The sequence below is a fragment of the Athene noctua genome, chromosome 10 (assembly GCF_965140245.1).
Source record: "Athene noctua chromosome 10, bAthNoc1.hap1.1, whole genome shotgun sequence".
NCBI classification, from domain to species: Eukaryota; Metazoa; Chordata; class Aves; order Strigiformes; family Strigidae; genus Athene; species Athene noctua.
The window spans coordinates 4,020,750-4,043,592 of NC_134046.1; the positions used below are offsets into that span (position 1 = coordinate 4,020,750).

Consider the following 22,843-nt stretch of genomic DNA (forward strand, 5'->3'; position numbering starts at 1 on the left):
ACAATGTTGGTGAGCAAAACAGTCCCTGCTTAGAGTTTTAAAAGGCACAATGAAGCCTTATTTACTGCACTCTTGCTCAACCATAACAGACTTCCAGCTCGCTCAGATCTATGATGCAGGCTTTCCTGAAATCTTTTTTGTTGTAATGATGCACAATACTCCTATCTCTCTGTTAGCACAGGGGCTGACAAAGAGTTAGCTTTCTTTTGTCCACTTGTACAGAGTGTATACCTGCATTTTCACTCCTGTATCCAGTTAGACACAGCAACCTGACAAAGACAAATCTACCTGTAGGTGTATGGGGAAAAGATGATTTATCCTCTCTGTCTAGCTTGAGGACAGAATCTCATCCTAGGAGTTTTAGGATGAAAACTACTTTATCAAGAATTACATGTACAAAGTGGCCTACCTTTTCACTGCTGACAGCTCCTTGAAAGTTATCTTCAATTTGGATTTTCTCATGTACACCATTACTGTCTTGCTTCAAATCCAAAGGGAAAATGCAACATTCTGGAGATGTATTTGGAGACTTCCCGTGAGGAGCTGATTGAGGTCTTGATGAAAACGTGAAAAACTCTTTCTCATTCACTTGGTGATCACCTGTTTCATCGCTGTGATGTTCAACAGAGGCATTCTGTGGTGAGGTTAAATTACGGCAGGCTGAATCTTCAGTAGCTATGGAGTGCTCACTTCCATCCAACTGAATACTCTTCCTGAGACTTTCTGGAAGCACCCATTCATCTGAAACGTACAATGTTTATTTTAATGCCAAATATGTAAATTGTATGTTACCCTGATCACTCTCCTTTTCTCTGGAAGTTGTACAGCAAAGTAAGTTTTTCTAATACAGAAACATTCTGCTTATCAGATTTATAGAGCTGGAAGAGTGATGAGGATGCAGTGAAAAAGATCAGGCTGCTTTCTAAGTCAGGCAAGGTTAATCAAAACATTTTCAGATCACAGGTCAAAAAATCTGCAGGCTACGATATACGACATGCAAGCCTGCAATTTGCAAATCTGAAATTATTTAGCTGTGAAGATTTCAAACTGTTCAACTGAGTTTCATTCTAGGAAAACATAATTTTATTAAATTTGGCTATTGATCTTTTTCTATCGGCATTTTTTATGGCTGACATTTAAAAAAATAATCACACATCGTTGGTGGAAAGTTCATAATATTACAATCTGCTGCTTTTTCATTGCTGAAATTCTACACTTTCTTTTATGTCCAGAACTTATGGTTTAAATCTCCATTTCAAACTACAGCTCTGATGAAAAATAGCGTGACATGAAAAATGTATGAAGATATCCGTTTCACCAAGTTTCCCTGAATACAGGCAGTGCTAATCTGCCAATTTTAAAACAAACAATAAACTACACAAATGGATTTAAAGATTGAGTGCACCAGATAAACATGAAAAGGCCATTTTTATACTCTTATTGTTAACTTATATTTTACTGTTTGGAATGATGGTATAGAAAAAAATGTCAATTTGATTGATTAAAACCAATCTCAAATAGCATCCGAGAAAAGGAGAATTGCTCAAGTATGCAATACTCCCTTATCTTCATTAAAGGTAGTGTGGTGTGGATTATTCACTAGATCTTGAAACTTTCTGGCTCCATAAAACAAAGTTACCACCAACCGTATTACAAAAGCCTCAATAAAAAGAATACTAAAAACGTAATAATAAAGTAGCACTGCAATAATAAAATGCTTGTCATCGCAGAAGACAGTAAGTTTACTATGGTATTCTACTGGTTTTAGTTTTGTTAGAGATGATTATCACTTCGGGCAGATTCAGCTGCTTTGGGGGAAGGAAAGGGAGGTCTGAATCACCACAACTGAAAGCAAAAGAAAGAAGAATGAGATGCCAGGAGAAACAGTTGTCTTCTTACTGGGAGGCTTTGATTTTTCCAGTTTACTGAAGACAGCTAGTAAAGTTACCAAACTCCAGTTAACACCCTAAACCATAGTTTTTACTATGAACCAGTGAAAAGCAGGGACTTAATGCATCTTGTACATTGATGGCTTGCACCTACTTGTTCCAGAAGAGACTATTTTTCAGCCTCTACATGAAGACCATCTATAGCCAGAAGTCCCAAAGCTTTTCAAGCAAACTCTTTTTATATTAGATAATCACGCTGGTTTAACAACAATCTAGTAGATCACTTATTATACATTAAAAAAGTTTATTTTGCAAATATATTAAAACCTCTCCTTGCTTTTAATCAGTAAAAGACATGAAAGATGAACATGTAAGTAATGCCATTTATTTTACAAATATTTTGAACTATTTTTTTCAAGAGCCTCAAGCAACGAGTGAGACTATTCAAAAGTACCACCGTTCATTTGTGTAAACCCAACGACCTTTTGTTCTGATCAATGACTACAGTTTTTTCAAAGGAGGATACTAGAGTGGAATTCTCCTGTATTTGATCACTCAAGATTATCTCATGCTCTCTGATAACATATTTTTCTTAATCAGGCAGTTGGAATTACATGTGAAAAGCTGTACACGTATAAACCAACTGAAATCATAAGAGAAAACACAATGTTAGTCATGAACTCACATTTCACAGGTTTTACGCTTTCACTATATTTTAGTATCTGTATGAGCTGCATTTTTAAAGTAATCATTTCCCCTATATTAATGAAATGAAAGGGGGATCTTCTCATTAACTTTTTATATGAACCTGCACACAGTGTTAGCATGCTCAGGAACAAAGGCCCAGGAACTTTTTTTCCCCAGCTGATTTTGTGATCTAACATGATTAAAAAACTTGCACTAAATCGGTATTTTAAAATGCTCAATCAATTGTCCAATAGGAATCTGGCCCCCCAAGCCTGAAATTGTTTTGAATGTCTTTGGCCCTGGAGATGTTGCACACCCGTAACTCCAGAGAGTGCTATGCAGAAATGCCACAAAAATATTAATTATTCCTAAACTTCAATTGGCTGGACAACAATCTTGTAGGTAAAGAGATCTTCTCCATAGCTATTCTGGATGTTAAGTCTAAAATGCCCCTCTTTTTTTTCCTAAGGCAATGACCTTAAAATTTTCATCTTGCTACATTTTTCAAAACAACAACAACAACAAAATCTTCAAAATTTACCCAGCTAAGAAACTTTTTAAATTTTTTGCAGTTTTCTCCTATCTCAGCATATCTTCTGACCAGTCTGGCACCCACCATTTTGCAGTTTAATCCAGACATGTTTTACGATGTTTCAATGGCAGTGGCTTGACTAAGACCAAGAGGTGTAACATATATTTCTTTAGTATTGAGAAAGCCTTTTCCCCCGACACAAAATTAGATTTGACATGTATCATGCTGTCTTTGCAGTTTTTAAATATGCACTAACAGCTCAGACCACTGTAACGAGCCCTCTATGGTATGGTTATATTTTTAGTGTACAATCCACTTCATGAGAATCTGCTAATTCTTATGCACAAAGGAACGTGAATGAGTAGAGAGTAACGACTTAATTTTTATTATGGCCTACTGACTTAGTAACAACCAACTTCCCTAACTGCAGTCTCACCTGTTCTATCCTCATTCTAGAATGACTTCTAATGCAGTTGTTGCTGTTTAATTTGCAGAGGTCATTACAGATTAAATTTGATAATGAATTCTGAAGCAAAAAAGGTGTTAAACAACTTGGGTTTTGAGATTTTAAAGTCTATTTTGAATGAAGTATCAAAATATGAAAAAAAAAAATTAAGTAACAGATTCTTGTCAAGTGCTTAAAGAAGAGGAGGCAATTAGAAGCTGAAACTCCCGACTCCTACTTCTGGCTCCGCCACAGACTTCCAAAAACTTCTTACACATCACTTTACTTACCATTGTGAGTAAAATGATGTCTTTACCCAGATCAAAAGTACTTCAGAAATATAAAGAACTACTTTAGTGTCTGTATAATATTTAGCCTGAATTTTCTGCTTCTTTAGTCTTTAGTCTTTAGTCTAACCTTCTCTGTAAGGAACAACATTCATTGCCAGAGATGTGGAAGAAATATACTTGGGTTAGTAATAACTTAAATGCAAATATTAGTTTATATAACATAGTACTTATTCTTAATGAAATATGCAGGGGAAAGACAGAAAAGTCTGTAAGGCTTTAAGATGACATTTTATGCTGGCCATGGAGTCCAGACACTTCCGTAACTTGCAGTCAGTTTAGCATTTTGTTAATAGCCTTACAACTGAAAGATATGGGGTGTTTCGGACCAAACCAAATTCCATTATCTCTCCACCACAAACTATAGTGAAATTTCTTTTTAACTCAGCATTTCAATGCCAATTGTAATGAATAATTTGGAGTATCTTCTTAGCAAAATATGCAAACTACTATGTAATCACAACACTGCAGCAAACAAGATAAATGCAAGAATGATCACCTAAACATCTAATTAGTTCTTCTACACAGTCAGACTTATGCTAAAGCTTCTAATTGCAGCCTAACATTTTAATGAAGGTTTCAGCATTGCATAAATAAGACTGACAAACTATAAACAATGCTCACTCATTTTATTTTTTCCCTTGCTTAAAAACAATTTACTTTGGTAAAGGTACTGCACACCTGCTACAGAAGACATGCTGATTTGAGGTCTATAATAAATCTAAAAGATATTATTATAAATAGCAGTGACTAACCTCTAAGGTAATAAGAATAACAACTTATGAAATTTCCCCCTTCCCCCCATGAAATTTATATTACTATTAACTCAAGCTAATGGCAGAACAAGTGCAGTACTGCCTGAAGATCACCATAGGATATGGATGCACAGAGCTCAAGAATACGAAATACCTGGTGATAAGAGTAGTATATGATAGATTTTTGTTGACATAACTTGTTTTGACAACAGTATAAACGGGGAGTCAGAAACCATGTAAGCTTGCAGTTCTTGGGGAATGTGGTTTTGTGCCAATGACTCGTCATGCGTATATGCACATTAGCACTTTATCAGAAGTGTCAGGACTATGCTGTTGGCTGAGTCATCATCACTGAGCCAAGCTTGTGGTTGTTGACTATGGGGCAAGATCAGTTGTTGGGAATTTCCTGACTAGAACATCAGTCCTGAGATTTATGTTGTCACAATCCTGACAGTGTGCATGAACTGCAGCTACAACACAAGTTATCACAGAAATAATAATTTGTTTGCTTCTATTAGGAAGGTATTTGTTTTAAAATGTGAATGAAAATGTGAAATAGTTTGGTAAGAAATGGGTAGAAGTGTTTTTGTTCTCCCATCTGATAGTGTTGGTGTACACTTCCTTCTGTAAATGATTGGTACAGTATTTTATGCAGATGTATATGTTGAATGGTGTAATTTTATTTACAATTATTAGGTTCCTCATTTTTTGTTATATGTTTCTCATGTTTCTGCTTTTGAATTTTCCCCCTTCTCTGTGAACTTTTCCTCAAAGAATGCTTATCATTCTCTGAGGTCAAGTTTATCCCAGCCTGAAAACAGTTCATAACAAAGCATAGATGAGGACTTTTCTTGAAGAGGCTGCCTATAGGAAGCTCTTCAACACAGCTGAACCTAGTCCTACAGGATAAAGAAGCCATTAAGTCATCTACATATAGTTAAACATCTTCATGTATTGAAAAGAAACTGAAATCTTCAAAATATGGGAAAAAAGAGGTTTGGAGGATCTACCATGCCACACAACTGAGATGTAAAATAACATCAAATGATGACCATACCACTGGTTATCTCCCATGTGGTTTTGGCTGCATTTTTTAGAGATAATCTTCTATGACTGTTCTTGTCTGCTGATGGTCCTTTTGGCGAGGAAAACCGAAAATCTGCTCTTTCACTCTCAGAGGCTTTCTTAGTCAGAATTGCAGGGTCTGAAATACAACCCAGAAGCTTATGAAATGCCTGTGAACAGTCATATTGTGTGCTTTTCTTACTCGAGGTACGGAAAAACAGCATACAGAGCCTTGTCCTGGCATACAAACATCTTCCAAACAGCATGGGAATCTTGTAGGTCAGCAGGAATATGACAGTCAGATGCAAGTAAAAATTTAACACTAGGTATAGAAGAAGGGTAAACTACAGAAGTTATAAAACAGAGGCTTGCAAAAGTCTGCAAAATAATAAAGAAACACTACCATAGTCCAGTTATATACACAGTATGAGAAAAAGCAGAATATGTGTATAACCTGTGGCTACTGCCAGCAGGTGGTGACTCCTGGCCCAAACACTTGCAATATGAATACCTGCAGAGAGAATGAGCATTTATTCAAGCTCGTACAGGAGAATAAGCCAGGATTTAATAGAAATGCCTTTAGTAATTAACAAGGAAGATAAAGGATTAGAAAAACAGAGAATTAACTCTTACATTCTGAAGTCAGAATCATGCAAAAATTTTGGCAGTTCTTTGCTTTAAGCTCTTACCATTTTGACATACAGCTTTAGTTGTCTGGTGAATATTTCTTTTGCTTCCTTGATCTAAAGAATCATTGTGTGGTGAGAACGACAGCTCCAGTTTCTCAATGTCTTGCATGGATTCAGTTCCCTTTCCTGAACTTTGAAGTTGGCATGATCTATTACTTTTGCTGCCCCAGGTCTTTGTTACCTTGAAAGACACGCTTTTCTTAGTGAAAGACAAAAAGGTAACAGCTTTCAAAATACTCAAATTAAGCTTATTTTTCAAATAAATGTTTCTAAATATTTTTTTTTAAATATTATCTTTTCAGGAAACTTTTTGGTAGGTACAGTTGTGGTATCTTCAATCTTTAACAACAGGCAGGGCTTTTTTCACTGAGTGAAAGGAAAACAAGGCAAAGAAAATGAAATAAATTCATTATCTGGATAAAAACCACAGTGAAACTTGTGGCTAGATCTCAGGAGTCATTTCTTCTTTGGAGAAAGGAATTTAATTTTACATCTTAGCTTTCAACTGCCTTCCCACAGAAGAGTCTACTTCCTTTGGCTGGATACTTTATTCACGGTGTTAAGCTGGGAACTGTGGTCCCTACCAGGTTCCTAAAACCTGCATTTTGTTTGCGAGCAGAGAGACACCAGTTGTTTTCCCTGGGATTGTTATTGATAGTATCACATAAGCTACCGTATGGCTGACTATCATCCACTTAGAGTATACCAAAATACATGATTTCTGCTTTGCATCATAGCTGTCATCATGAGGGAAAATATTTACACACACACAAATTTCAGCAGTCTAGAATAAAAAAATTCAGAAAAATAAGAATGGTAAGAAATCAAAGAGTAATTTCAGTAGGAAGAGACTTCTGTAGGCCTAATGCTGAAATCAGATCAGTCTGTTCCAATCAAGTTTTGTTATCTTTGAAAGTTCTGAAATTCCAGTCTCCCTGTGACCCTGTTCCAGTACCAGTACTGAACCACTTCATCGTTACACTGTCAGAGCTCTCCTGTAATCTGGGCCTGCTGCCTCCGGTCCTTTCACTGCACCTCTTAGAAGAATCTGGGCTTGTCTTCTCTACAGCCCTACATTAGTTGAAAACAGCAACTAGATTCTCCCTTAGTCTTCTCTTCTGTGGGCTGAACAAACCCATGTCATGTGCTGCAGCCACCAAAGCATTTTACTTGCCCTCCACTGGATGTTACACTGGGGGTCCACGACCAAACGCAGTATTCCAGACACAGCCTCACATCAGTTCTGGAAAACACCTTTAATGTGACTCTTCTGCTTGTCAATCTCTACCTTTGTAGAAGTGCCAGCAGTTTTGTTGTAATTTAAGCTCCCTACCTCTCCAGATACCTTTGTACTGACTCTTCTGTTTGAAGATGGAGGTGGCCCAAGGATCTTTGATCCAAAAGCAATGTGTGATACATCCTGAGTTTTACCGCTGCGTATGTTGCCTTGTCCTCTATTAATCAAGCTACCTAAATTAAGAAAAATAATAGTTTTTTAAAAAATAAATACAGTACTTCCAAAGAATAAATATTAATACATTTTTTCAAATCAACTCAAATAAAAGAATTATAAATATGAAACATACATAAAAATTATGTTCCTTATGTTCAATCCCTAGAAATACATAGGAATAGCAAATACACATTTTATATGAGTCACCATACAATCAAGAAACTTTTGGTCTATTATATAGATTTATTTCTAATCTTCTTGCTTTAAAGATTTATTTAAAAAGGGGCTATTTATAAGCACAAAAAAATTGGCTTGCATGATTTCTTTAGTACTTCAATGAAAACCTAAAGTCTGACAGGAAGAAAAAACAACTCTATTAATAAATAACAGAATAAACAAATAATAACAGAAGAAAACTGAGGCAAGACTGTTCAGGTATCATTCACAGCCCAGAGGAGAACTATTTACGTGTAGCTTGCTTTTTGAAATTACTGAATCTACTGTATTACCAGGGCTGAGCCCTAATATCGTAAACACACTCTATTCCTGTTAAAATCTTCTCCGCCTTTCAGTATTTATTTTTTACTGTTTAAAAAGTAGATGTATTTTTATAATTCTTTTCAACCACAGAAAATGCCAGTCAGTCTGCAAGACAAAGAAAAAGTAAACACAGAATGCAGGTGAATCTGCTGAAAAAAAATAATTAAAAGGGAAAGACAGTAAAACAGTAACATATTAATTTTATCACTAGGGACATATTAATTTTATCACCATGGTTGCAGAACTGCATGTAATATCTATTTTCCTCTTTTTTAATTCTCCAAGACTGTCAGTGAATTCTCCTTTCCAGAGATGATAAAAAAGGGTATCTTCACATGAATTAACAGTTAAAATTTACAATGCCTGAAGATTTTTTCTCGCTACAACTTCAACGTTAAATTCTTATCTCGCTTTAGAGATCTGATACCTTCATAAAGCAATAAAATAGAAACAAAACATTTTGTCGATTCTTCTAAGTATTTTTTATAGAGTTATTTAAACTTATTTCTAGATCAGCTTTATTTCCAGTGTCTTCAAGGAAATGAAAAAAAAGATCATGTATTAGCCACCAAATATTACTACTTACTGTACTAATAAGAACAAAAGAAGCCAGTTTCTGCAATTACCTTCTTCCCTTTTTCCTGATGTGACATTTGTTTGCTAACAGCTGCCATTTCACAAGATTAGATGACCTGTCTTGGTTTAACATCAATTTCTTTAATTTGCTGACTACCTTGGGATGTTGTTAGCTCCAATTATAAAAGCTGATTTGCATGAAAATCTCTCTTTATGAACACATTAATTGACTGCAATTAATTACCTACATCTACACATAACAGTGTGTTGATGGCATAATGAAATAATATGTATAATTAAAAGTGGATGATACTAAAAATAATTTGGGCTTTTGATTATCAAGTAAACAAAAAGTTTAGTGGATAAAAAGAACATTTTCCAGTTAAGAGGTACTTAAACACAGCAAAGCTTCCATTTTCAAGAAGTCCAGCTTCTGAAATTTGTAAAGCATGTCTGGAAGAGCACATGCTATGTTCATAAAATGAGATTAAAAATAAAGATTAAACCTTAAACTGAAGACATTTCATTTTCATGTAGGTCAGGGATGATATCATTAATTATTTTACTATATATATATATATATATATGTACAGGCTATATATCTTTCTAGTCTGGACAATAAAACTTGAGCATTGTTTTAAATGAACATTCATTTTTTTATTTAGATATATCATTGACACGATTGTAGTCATTTAAGTTTTACAGTCCTTTGTATTCTGATAATTCAGCCAAGTACTGATTTTGAATACAGTCACTGAGAAAGTGAATTCCAAAGTTTCCTTTGCTATTTCAAAAGCTAACTTAAAATCAAACTTCATAACAGAACTTCGACTTGACTCCTTGTAGGGCAATAATACTCTAAAAATATTATTTGCCTTTTAATATTACAAAAATGGTATTTGCATGTAAAAAAGCTGCATGTAGTTTAAATAAATAAATGTATGAAGGGTCTTACTCTAAGCAAAAATTTTAAACCCCTCATATTCATTTCAGCTGTTCTAGGACAAAGACTGCCTTTACTAATGAGGTATATCAAGACAGCAAAAGTTAACAACTTGAAAAAACATCAGCATGGTAGTTTAGTGTGGATGATAAAATCTTTGAGTTGCTTTTTTTCATATTCTTATAAAAGCAGAAGAAAACAAGTTTAAAAAGTATTTTCTTAAACCTTTCATATTATGAAGGTTGTTTTCAAAGAAATACTTCTTTCAAAGTTTATTTTTCTTTAGAGTTTCTTGATATGCTACACCTTAAATACTATTGTTCATTGTAGAAGTCTCGTCTTTTATAGCACTAAGCTTCACCAGTAGTTATCTTTCTCTGTAATTTATCTTATTCTTTTGGTCAATACTTTGCACATGTATTTCCAGAGCATTTTAACAAAAATTGTGGAAATCATTATTCACTGAATCTAAACACTAAAGATGAGAATCCTCAAGACTGAGAAAGTACTAAAACCAGTGGAATAAAAATGTATCTTCATTACCTACAGCACCACTTCTAACATTCCCTGCACTGATGAAGATGTACTGGAAATGGATTCTTTATCTAATTTGCTTGTTCAGACCCACTTTTAAGCTACTTCAGACCTACTTCCTTCTCAAAAGACGTTTTCCTACCTCGTTTTAGTATGATGAATCAATGACTCAGAAAGGAGGAACAGAGTAAGGGGAAAATGGAAAACTTCAAGACATTGCAATTATTATATGGACCAAATTAGAGGCTTAGTCTTGTGCCTTCTACAGAAGCAAATAATAACATGAGAGTAGATGAAAGAGGGTGCCCATAAAGAGAGATTTCTGTATTTTTCTGTGCTTTAGCAGTAAGACATTTACGTACTTCTTAAGTTTAAGCTGAAAATAACAATCGAGTCAACATTTTAAAAGGGGCAAATTTATTAGTTCTCTATGAAGGACATGAATCCGAATATACAAAATATTCTAATTTTTTAAAAATTCTCATTTTAAAATCTTTTTTTTTAAAAAAAAACAACCTTTTTTTTTTTTTTTAAGAAGTGCTTGCACATATTCCAGGATATGTACTGTTGCAAATGTATCTACAGAAGAACATTTTTGAATAAAAAATAAGATACAGATTAGTTACGTGAAACTGGATTTACACAAACAGTAATATCCTGAGAATGAGGAAATTATATTTTTGTTATGTTAGAATTCTAGCCAATGATATGTACTACTAGTGAAAAATATGGGTTTTCTCTACATTGATTTATTTCCTCATTGGAAATAGAGCTGATGTCTTCAAAACTCAACAACTGACTTAAAAAAGCTGATTTCGTTCAACCACAAAAAAATCTGTCAATAGCTGAAAATTTTATTTCATTCTTTACATAGTTACCATAAACCCACTACTGTTTATGAATCATTTTACAACTACAGAGTTCCATTAATGAACACAATCTTTGTCTCTTATCCTATTGCTGTTATTAATGATGATTTATTTAATTACAAAACTGTTTTCATATAATCATAGAATGGTTTGGGTTGGAAGGGACCTTAAAGATCATCTAGTTCCAACCCCCCTGCCATGGGCAGGGCCACCTTCCACCAGCCCAGGTTGCCCAAAGCCCCGTCCAACCTGGCCTTGAACCCTTCCAGGGAGGGGGCAGCCACAGCTTCTCTGGGCAGCCTGTGCCAGGGCCTCACCCCCCGCACAGTAAGGAATTTCTTCCTTATGTCTAATCTAAATCTCCTCTCTTTCAGTTTAAAACTGTTACCCCTTGTTCTATCCCTTCACCCGTGATCAGGAGTCCCTCCCCCCTTTCCCGCAGCCCCTTTCAGCCCTGGGGGCCGCTCTAAGGTCTCCCCGGAGCCTTCTCTTCTCCAGCTGAACCCCCCAACTCTCTCAGCCTGTCCTCACAGGGGGGCTCCAGCCCCTGAGCATCCTCGTGGCCTCCTCTGGCCCCACTCGAGCAGGTCCGTGTCCTTCTGCTGTTGGTGCCCCCAGAGCTGCCCCCACTGCAGGGGGGTCTCACAGAGCGGAGCAGAGGGGGAGAATCCCCTCCCTGTACCTGCTGCCCACACTGCTCTGGGTGCAGCCCAGCACACGGGTGGCTTTCTGGGCTGCGAGCACACATTGCTGGCTCATGGTCAGTTTTCCACCCACTAATACTCCCAAGTCCTTCTCTGCAGGGCTGCCGTCAATCCACTCATTGGTCAGCCAGTTTTAAAGAGATATTAACTAGTTTGAATCAAAACATTAAGAACTATAAAGACATTTTCCTTAGTAAAATTTTACTATTGACTTTACTGTAGGTAGGAAGCAATACAGTTTTAAAACAAAATAATAGCTTTAGTAAAAAAGCAGCCAATTGTCTGACCCAAGTCTATTTAAAGCAATTTCACATTCAAATCTTGGCATTTACTTCTACAGTTCAGTTTCTACTAATTCTTGGCTTACAAATGTTATGTGGACAGACATGCCAACGTAAATTTAAAAACACAGGAATCGCTATTCTAGGACGAGCCAATAATCTGTCTAACATCCAGTTTCAAACAATGGCCAAAATAAAACACTTCAGAAATGGCACAAGATAATTTCAGTAGGGATTTATGAAATAATCTGCCTTCAACCCTGTTCTTAGAGTAAGGTTGGAACTTAAGAGGAAGGTTTTGATCTCAAACTATAGAACAGACATGTGTCAATGTGCTCATGATATTATAGTTATGGAAGAGTTGTCATGTTTTATTTTCAAGACACTGGAACTCTTAACATGCACTTTGACAAAAACCCCCATTATTTCTATGGATACTATATCAATCGTATTCACAATATTTTAATACAACAGAGTACCTGTTTCTTGCTCTGTTACTGGATATCTCCTGCATTTTACTTCTGCCTTACGAATTTTGGTCAGGTTCAGCAATTGTGTAACTTGTGGCACATCTGTATTTAGCTGGCAGGCTCGAGGAATAACATCTGTGGGCTCTTGTGGCATAAATGGAAGAGCACGCATATCTAAAATTAAGAAACACAGGTTTTACTTCACTCTGATGACAAAACAGAATTAAATTTGACTTACATTATTTGTTAGATTACATATATTTTAGTTCATATGGTTATAACAATTTAATAATTATAGTAATTTGAAAAATTTGCTGCAATTGTTAATTTTTAAGACAATAAGCATGTCATTTTAAAATTATACTGTGTATTTTTTCAGGCCAAAATATTTGAATATATTTAAACTAAGAAAGATGCACCAATAGCTGGTATGGCCATAGTAAATGGACTCCTTTGATTTGGCAAGTGAATAAGCAAAACAGAGTCACAAAATGTATTTTGTTAACTTTAGTCTAACTTAGTTTTAATTCTAATACTGATTTACTGATTTTCAGACAAAATGAACATCTGAAAATGGTATTGATGTCAGTGGGACTGAAGTATCAAATAGAGCCCCATATATGCAAATAAAGAATCTGACAAGCTTTAATTCCAAACTTTGGATACCATTACACTTTCATGATAAACTAAAAAACTGTCAAGCTATCTATTCTTCTGACACCAGGCACTAGTAAAATGTGATCTGATTGTCTCTGCTTTCGCTTTGATATCCAATACAGACTGAGTTTATGAAAGTTATTCTTTATGAAGAAAGGTACCCATAGTCAGAACCATTCCTGATGTTCTCATGCAAATCCATTCCAAATTTTATATGACTTGAATATAGTAAGCTAATGAATATTAGCTTCTTTTCCAAGGGGAAAATAGAACTCCCAAACCAAACATGAATAATGGATCAAGTATTGAGATCCTGATAGAAAAAATTCAAGTGTCCCATGTCATATTTCAGTAGTGGACATACTTTTTCAAACATTTATTTACTGCTGTAAGATGGTAAAATTAGTGATAAAACCCCCATCTATAACCTTGGGATTACTATGGAAACCAGAAACTAGGTATATATCAAGCTTATATGCCTCAATATCACAGGGCAGAGAAGATAAATTATTTCCTCTTCTATCTCAATGATCTCATACAGAAATAATTCCTTAGTATATGTGGTTTAGCCTTTCCACTTGCTATCATTTTAAGAATGCAAAACGTATGGTATATGAGCTACTAAGAAAGAATAACCCATGCACTGCACCTTGAAATCACTACTTCTGCCACCAAGGAGGTTTAACGAAAGAACTTGACCCTTGTTACAAGTTGCAATGTTATTTCATCCACTGGAGCTCAACTAACTGGTCCAATCAACTGAGAGGAAAAAAGCTTTATCGAATCATGATTATTAACTGAAAGTTAATTAACAGTAACAAAAAACTACTATTGTTTTTCAGTAATTGGGTATGAAGTATAGAGTTATTTTAATACAGCCAAACCCTGAGCTGTAGCGTAATTTTAAGACTTACCTAGATAAGGAAATTCATAAACATACAGAAAATTCTAATGCCCACCAGCTGTGCAATAATCATAGAATTAATAATCCAGTAATTAAAAGTGCAATATTTTACCATGCATACAGTTTATTGAAGCTGTCTACTCATTATGTTAACTATATTTTTGAATTTTGGAACTCATTTAGAACATTTACACACATTTCAAAACTTGTTTAGAATGGAAGAGAGAAAACAATGCACCAACAGAGTTAAATTAAATTATAACCAGTGAGGCCTCTAACTGCAGTTTCTGCTGAGAATTTACCAGATTCTCACTGTAGTCATTTTTTGAATGATATTTTTCCAGCTACACCAATTAAAAAAAAGAGTAATCACAATGATCCCATACTCTCCCTTATTGGTTTAGGTTTTCCAAATGGAAGATATATTTTGTTCATTTTGTGACACTTACAATACTGCTAACTACCCCTCCTTCAGAAACCAGAACCCTTTTTTCATGTGTGTTCTTTAAAAGCCACAAAACGAGGATCTGAATGAATTGAAGCTGAACTACACGTAGGGTTCCTCTAAAATAAGAATGTGCTAGCCATGCTTTTTCAATTCCTCCTCTATTACTGCAAATATCAGTGAGAAATGAAGTTCTCTCCCTTGGAATAAAATGATTGAGGATTATGATGCTAGTTGGGAGACTGGTAAACTTTTGACCGATCTATTACATCTATAATCTCTCATTTTTCAGCTCACCACCAGTATTACTTTCCCAATGAACATATTAGAATAAATGGACTTAAGATCACAGAGAGGTGTTTATGATAGTTTCATAGCTCTGTTTCATAAAACTGTAACAAAACAGTATTATGTCTTGGATTATTTAAAGAAGAAATCTTTCATCAGCTGTTAATGTCAAAAATTAAGGAAACAAACAGCAAATGTTGCTAAATTAAAGTATTTCTCTTTCCTTTCAGACGTTCTCTTCTTGACCAAAACCTGATTTCTATCAGCATAAGATACCCTCATTAAAACAAGCTCTCTACTTGATAAATCTTGCCAAAATTTCTTCAGTAAAGTACTTCTAGGAAAGTCAATCTTTAAAACAGAGGAGTAACACATATATTTAATTAGTCGCCTAAAGCCCCAAACTAACAGATTTAATGTGCCGTACTACTAGTTTAATTTTCATGAAATCACGCAATCTTTCAAATTGCCAATCTGATGATTAAGAAGCTTTTGATTTTATAATATGAACAGTTATGATTAAGACTATATAGTAATTATAACACACCATCTTCCTCATCTGTATCTTGAGGCTTGGATTTTAAAGTGAAGATCTTTCTCAGTTTACAGTTAGCCGAAATAATAATTCCATCCAAAGACTGGAAGACAGCTCCTCTGAATATTTCACTGGTGAATGCTACCAAGTCAATACACATATTGCACCACTAGAAAAGAGAAACAATACTCTTTAGTAAAACTCAAAAAACTCATCATTGCAGAGGAGTATTAGTGTATATTTTATAAGTGAAGTCTCTGTGGAATATTATAGTTTCTCACAGGTTGTGATTCACAATGCATAACATTTTCATATTAAAAAAGATATCGATGCATTTGCACTTACAACAACTATTTATACAAACAAGTCAGCGCATATGACCTAGGGACTGCTAGCTCAAGTGAGCTCTGTAACTTGGCATATCCCCAATACATTTTGCAGCTCACGTGTGAGAAAGTACATTTATTGAAGGTTTTCTGGGGGAAAAAGAAATTGTTATTCAATATTACTTCATAAGTTAAATTTACTGCAACTTAAGTGCTCCAAAGGCTTAGTTGGTGACTCTTTGATTATTTCCTTCTGAGATTCATAAGAAAAAGACCTCTCCAAAGCTTGCATCCCTTTCCCACTAGAGACTGTCAGGCAGATTTCTAGTATGGACAAGACCCCACTCTATCATAACATCTTAAAACTACTTCTTGTTTATAATAAAGGTTATCCATTCCTGATAACACCTTTCTAAAAGACAAATCAGATAATGACGACTACCTAGGTTCCTAAATACCCTACTTAAATACATGTTTTCATTCTCATTAGATGATTATTCCATTTGTTTCGGGGAACACTGTCAGAACACTAACATCAAAGTGCTACACTGTCCTGCACTATTCCAGCAGCTCTTTAAATTCTCTCAGTTTCAAGTTTTTCCAACTTAATTCAACACTTGTATATTGCTGTTTTTTCTAATACAGAAATGAGCAGTTACAGGTATCTATTTTGCATGTGAACCATATTCCAGTTCCATTACCCTCCTAGAAAAAAAGTTTCACATAAAACAAGTAATACCACAAGCAGAAGAACTAATAAAATATGTTTTCTTGTGGCTTTATGTTTTCTCTTTAGAGTCTCTGATGTTTAAACACACGTATGCTCATAGTTGTGGTGTTCCTAACAGTTATTCTCCTCATCAATTCTGGCATCTAGTGAGGGATGAGCTGATATTAACACATCTACAACCAGGAAATAAACAGAGATGGCCTTGAAGAGAAATGGAACCATTTCAATAAAATTTGCAGAACTGTAATATATGTGATATAATTAACCACGTGTAAAATTTAGCTGACCAATGGATTGAAGTTTTCTTAAGGGAGAAGAACACTAAGACATAATGACTGTACATGCCTCGTTTCCTTCTAAAGCTGAGGTAAAAGTACTAGTTCTAAATGCTAAATAGCAAATATTTTTTGAGAAAACATGTAGATGCATAAATTATTATTCAGCTTCTAAGTCTGAAATTTTGGAAAGAAATGCTTCAAAGACACCAAGCAATGGAAAGGAAAACACAGTATTTAATTATAACTGGTATTTCTATTGCTGAGGTTGAAAAATAGCATCATTTGTAAAAATACAATACAGGAAGCTAGCATATGAAAATGTAAACTATGTACTAGTGATGGAACAAACAACATATTATATCCTTGTTCACAACCAATCATACTGATAATAATGATCAGTTTGTATATACAGTAAATTAAACTATCAGAGTCATGTAAGCAATCTATCTAATCACTGAAAGCAGCATACTCCCTTCTTTTAAGTAAAAGCAACAATAAAAAGGCAGACAACCATTTAAAAGATGACAGACAAGTATTCAGATATACTAAGAAATACAGACCTGCTCTTTAAGGTTGGTAAAGTGTCAATGTTGTTAAAATATTTTTCATTATGCCTTATAATTTAGACAGATCTCTGATTAATATTTTATTATCTAAATTAAAATACATAACTGAAGGTCATATTCTGATTGAATTTAACTTGGTGTATGTTAATGCATACTTTAATCCTAAAACATTTCTGCTAGCCTGACACCAAGACAAACTAAGTGAAATTATACTGAAGGAAAATAATTTCATTTCAGTGGATCTTTAATTAACAGCAACTTCAGGGATATGATCTGATGCATATCCATTTGAAAGAAATCCAACCACTTCTTCCCACAAAGTAGAAAACTCCTGAAAACTAAAATGATCACAGGTGCCTTCACCTAAACTATCTTAAAAGAAGTTGTAACTTCAGAAGTTTTTGTAAAACATTCTCTCTCATGACCAGCCTTTAATCCACAGCTCCTTATTATGCTGTGTTATCTAGTTCTCTTGGTGCATATGTGTGTTTTAAACATTTGAAATACAGCTATTCTCATCTTCAAATGATTTTCTAAAGCAGTATTTGAGATTTAAGCCTTTACAAGGTTATATGGTAACCATCAGGTTTTGTATCCTGACCACTATTACCATATGTTGTGGCTGGGTATGGGAGAGATGAACAGGGAGAATATGATAGCTATTTGTTTTATTTTCATCAGTTTGACATATATGTTGTTTTATATATGCCAGAACCGAAGAACTTGAAGCACATGGAAGTATAAATCTGCTACAGTCTACCAGCAGCTCCAGTGACTGTAAGAAAAGGTCACTGCAGGAGAAGGTAGACATGAACAGGAGCACTATAATGAAGAAGTATCGGGGACACAGAGAACTTTACAGAGGCTGAATAGATAGCAAAAGTGAGAAATAGACACATCACAAACAGCATTAATCTTGGAAAATGGGAATGGACTCCTAGTGTTAGAAGAAAGGTAGAAGAGTAGTAGTATTAAGTGGTTCTGATACTATGCAGTAGAGGGGACACACACGTTTTTCAAATTTGTAGGAACTGAGTTCTAAACCAAACAGTAATTCCAACAGGTCTATAAACTTACATAAAACGTTTCTGATAAAAAATATGCTCAATTACAGTTCAAAGAATATTCCCAAGGTACCTACTATTTTGCGCTTGATCATAAACAGAGGAATTTTTGCATGCAGAGGGGTTACAGACAACTCCTTGTGGACTGTTGATAAATACAATCTTCTTTTAATATATCCTAAATCAGTTATCCTATAGAAGAAAAAGCAGGAGAGAATAGAACAGATCTTTGTCAATTCAATAACCCAGTATCTTTGGGCAATCACAAAAAAACTATTCATATGCAGAACCTTTATGTCACTGATAGCAAATATGGAATTTAAGAACTACTTCTTTTACAAGATGAGTAATGAGATTTCTTCCTCAAATTCAAACTTGGTGGCTATATTCCTGCATATATAAAATCACTTTACATGCTAATTTTATTTCAACAGTCTATACTCCTTGCTAGATTTCCATAGCCCTTCAGACTATGAAAGAATTCAATTTGTATGAACTGAGAATCCAGTAGCCTTTAATAATCATGCTTGTTTCTGCCCCTTAAGCTTGTGTTATCTTGGGACACACTGTCACCTGCTAACTAGAAAAACATTATTTGCTTACTTCTCCTAAAAATGCCTCTGTCATTTTATATAAACTCTTTGTCAGCTTAAAGATAGACACAAGACATTGTCTGTCTGTTTTACTTCCTGAGCACATATCTTCACAGGCGAATTATAATACAGAAGTTTATTGCTTACTATTCAGGTCATTTCACAACACCACCAAGGACACTGAATTTGACCATTTCTAATAGATTCGGACCACAGCCATCACCACAAAGAATAGGTTTGCTTTTAACTGATAAAGAGGCCTATTTTTATGTTCTATTTCCTTGAAGTCTGGTGAGCAGCTGTACTGGTTTTGGCTGGCATTGAGTTAAATTTCTTCAGAGTAGCTTGTATAGGGCTATGTTTGAGATTCATGATGAAAACATCGTTGGTAACATAGGGGTGTTTTAGTTCTTGCTGGGCAGTGCTTGCACGGCATCAAGGCCTTTTCTGCTTGTCATGCTGCCCTGCCAGCGAGGAGGCTGGAGCTGGCCGCACACCTGCCTACCAATGGGAAGTAGCAGATACTTTATGTAGCTTTGGTTGCATGTGAAGCTTTTGCTTCACCTATTAAACTGTCTTTATCTCAACCCACAAGTTTTTTCATTTTTACTCTCATCGCACTGCAGGGCGAGTGAGAGAGCAACTGGGTGTGGTTTAGCTGCCTGCTAGGTTAACCACAACAGCAGCACAACTTTGATATCCCTCAGCAGTCCTACCTGACTATACCAGAGAACAAACATTCCTTTAAAGGCTGCAATCTGTGTGGGGCAATTAATTTACCTATTATTTTTGAACGAGCCTATTTCTAACAGATGGGTATTTCTCTGTAATTAGCAGCCCCTCTGAGAAGATGACAAACAATTACAGTAACACTAAGTAGTGACAGAAAGGTGTTTTTTAAAAATAATTACTCATAATCATTATCTTTAAATGCTGGGTTTTACTTTAAAATTGTGAGACTGCCCTGTAGATTTTTTTTTTTTTTTAATTACTGAAAGCACTTTTTTTCATTAGTAAGGACTACCTGTAGCTTAACTAATGTAATGTTGTCAACCAAAACTTCCAGACAAACACCCTGAAATGTTCTTAGGTTTCCTTAGGTAAACTAAGGAGGGCATTAACTCTGGAGCAAGTTACATACCATACCTGGTTTTGGCAATTTGAGAATTCAACCAAGTACAAAATATACTGCAAGTATGAAAACATCAAAAGGTTTTACTAGTACAGGTGATGAAAACACAGGAGCACCTTCTTGTTTCCCCAGAGTCAAGACGATCATGCAAAGCAAACAAAGTCTATTAACTTTCCAGAACTTGTTGATTCTTTCTTCTCCCTTGCAGAGAGTCTGATCTTGTCTATTCATCCTCATAACATGGGTGGGCAAATGAAAACGAAGTGGAAGAATCTACTAGCTGTTTCATTTTGAAAGACTAGCATTTCCTCTCATAAATCACATGCCCTTCAAAGGCACAAATCTCACTACTGTGCCACAGGAAGAACATTATATCCTCACCCCTGCTATCGTTTGACATAGCAGATTTCAGTATCAGCTGCACATATATTTATGGATGGATGAATAATACCACCGAGTCCTTGAAAAGTGATTTCATCAGAAGACCTCAAAATGTCTTCGATGCTAGCATTCTGGGCTTGATCTTACTTTTGAAGAAATTTAAGCAAGATGTGAAATAATTCACCTAAGATCATGAGCAAGTTGGCTGCACAGCTAAGCTTGTGCCCCAGATCAAGGCTTAGTTCCATCCATCACTTTGCTTCTCACATACTCTTTGATGAAAAACCTATGAATGTAGTTTCCAGAAATTCTTCACTCTGTTCTAAATCTTGAATGTTCAGAAGTGCTAAGAAATCGAGGCACCAAAAAACTTCAAAGAATTGGGTAGTGGTTGCTTGAAACTGCCCTAGATCTCCTGGTTGTGTAGAGCTGAGCAACTGTGCTAAGGAATCAGGTAGTTGCAGTAACCTGAGTGCTGAAACACAAATAAAAATACTACTCCTGATGAAACTCAAACTCTGTAATTCTCAAGGGAGAATGCTGCTTTGAATGATGCTACAACAAAGTAGTAGAAGCCTAGACTTAAGTCATGCATATCTCCAAACAACTGGCAATAAAAACTTAAGTTCACTTTATAATATTAGTTCAATAGGTTTAAATTTTATTATTTATTTTTATATGAATAGTTTTATCTTTCTCCCTCCTGAAAAATATTAGGTACCTTAGCAATAAAAAGACCATTAGTAAACGTACAGCTCAGTTACATTCTGAAGTGCAATACTAAACACCTTCATTTAGAAAAAACATACACACATTTATATCAGGCTCTGTTATAAGTCTAAAATAAGATGGGTTTTTGTAATGGTATGTATGCTGTAAAAAAGCAGCAAACCTTGGATATATAGTTATCACACCTAAAGAAGCTTAAAATTTATTTCAGTATATAAATTCAAAACAATAAAAATATTTATATTCTACAAGCAAAAGTAGGTGAAACGTTTGAAGAACAGGCAAAATTGGAGAAAGAAGATGGTGTTAGAATTCTGTAAAATAACTTATTTCCTGGGAGAAGAAAGATAATTATTTGAGAGTGGGTGTAACTTTCAGACTCTTCACTTACATTGCTTCTTGGAAAATAAAAATAAAACAAGTGTCTGATGAAACTCTTTTCCGAGGCAATTCAGACAACAGGAGTTAGAACATTAGAACTCTCACTTGTAAAATGACTCAAGAGTACTTGCAGTGAAACTCAACCTTTTTTTTCCTGTTATCAAAAAGCATGACCTATGTTAAACCTACAAAGGCAAGAAACATCTGCAGCACACATCCTGATTTTCAAAGATGTATTAAAAAAATCTATATAGGAGTTAATGTATTTTTATTATGTCTGTGCTTGAGTATTTATATCTAAGGGTCAGACATGTGATAGAAAAGTAATGAGACCATGTTGAGAAAAATGAGGTAGTCAACAGGAAAATCAACCTCATTTATAATAATATTCCTGTGATCAGCAGGTGCATAACTCTCCCAGCTATGGTCATTAACTGCATTCATTTCACACTTAACATCTACATTTGCAAACGATTTGAAAGTAAAATTACCTTCCAATTCAATTTTCAATTTTATTTTATATCTTCAACTTTGATTGACTATTCTACTCACAATGGTAACTATAGTGAGACTGCAAGTAAATGGTAGCAACTACCCAAGAGTACAGATAAACTCATCTTCTCAGATTACCTATTCACTTCACTTCTGTACATATAATAATTTATAACCATTTGTTAATGTTCAATTCAAGGCTTACAATGAACTTAGAAAAAAATGATGCTGGACTGTTGAAGTGATGCTTCATTTATCAGGTTCACTTGTTCTTAAAATGAAAGTATTTTTCTCCTTATAAATGACAAACTGGAAGTTTACAAAACATGAAAGTAGGTATTGCATTGATGTTGCTAAGCAAAGAGCAACTCCCATACAATTTATTATTAATGAAAAGCTCTTTGTATCCTGGTCAAAATCCAGATAGAATCCTCTGCTAAAGCTTAACCATTAGTATATTAGTGCTTAGCAATTGTAGTGCCATTTTCTCCACAAAAAGTATGTGCTTCAGAAATTTTAGATAATATCATCATCACATCCTTTTTAAAGATAGAAAAACAAAG

General features: G+C 34.9%; 1 protein-coding gene across 5 annotated transcripts in view; it reads right to left on the reverse strand.

Annotated features, from left to right (window-relative positions):
• The window catches only part of CFAP20DC (CFAP20 domain containing), an 83,830-nt gene that overhangs the window by 39,643 nt on the left and 21,344 nt on the right, over nucleotides 1-22,843 (reverse strand). For 2 of the 5 annotated variants that reach the window (XM_074914200.1, XM_074914205.1), the window contains exons 6-12: nucleotides 18,650-18,764; nucleotides 15,621-15,777; nucleotides 12,789-12,953; nucleotides 7,743-7,879; nucleotides 6,410-6,590; nucleotides 5,713-5,859; nucleotides 410-741 (exon numbers count right to left, since the gene is read on the reverse strand). In XM_074914200.1, coding sequence (XP_074770301.1) covers nucleotides 410-741; nucleotides 5,713-5,859; nucleotides 6,410-6,590; nucleotides 7,743-7,879; nucleotides 12,789-12,953; nucleotides 15,621-15,777; nucleotides 18,650-18,764 — 1,234 coding nt within the window. Of the gene's footprint in view, nucleotides 1-409; nucleotides 742-5,712; nucleotides 5,860-6,409; nucleotides 6,591-7,742; nucleotides 7,880-12,788; nucleotides 12,954-15,620; nucleotides 15,778-18,645; nucleotides 18,765-22,843 lie in introns of all 5 variants that reach the window. The other 3 variants (XM_074914201.1, XM_074914202.1, XM_074914203.1) reach the window with 3 other exon arrangements.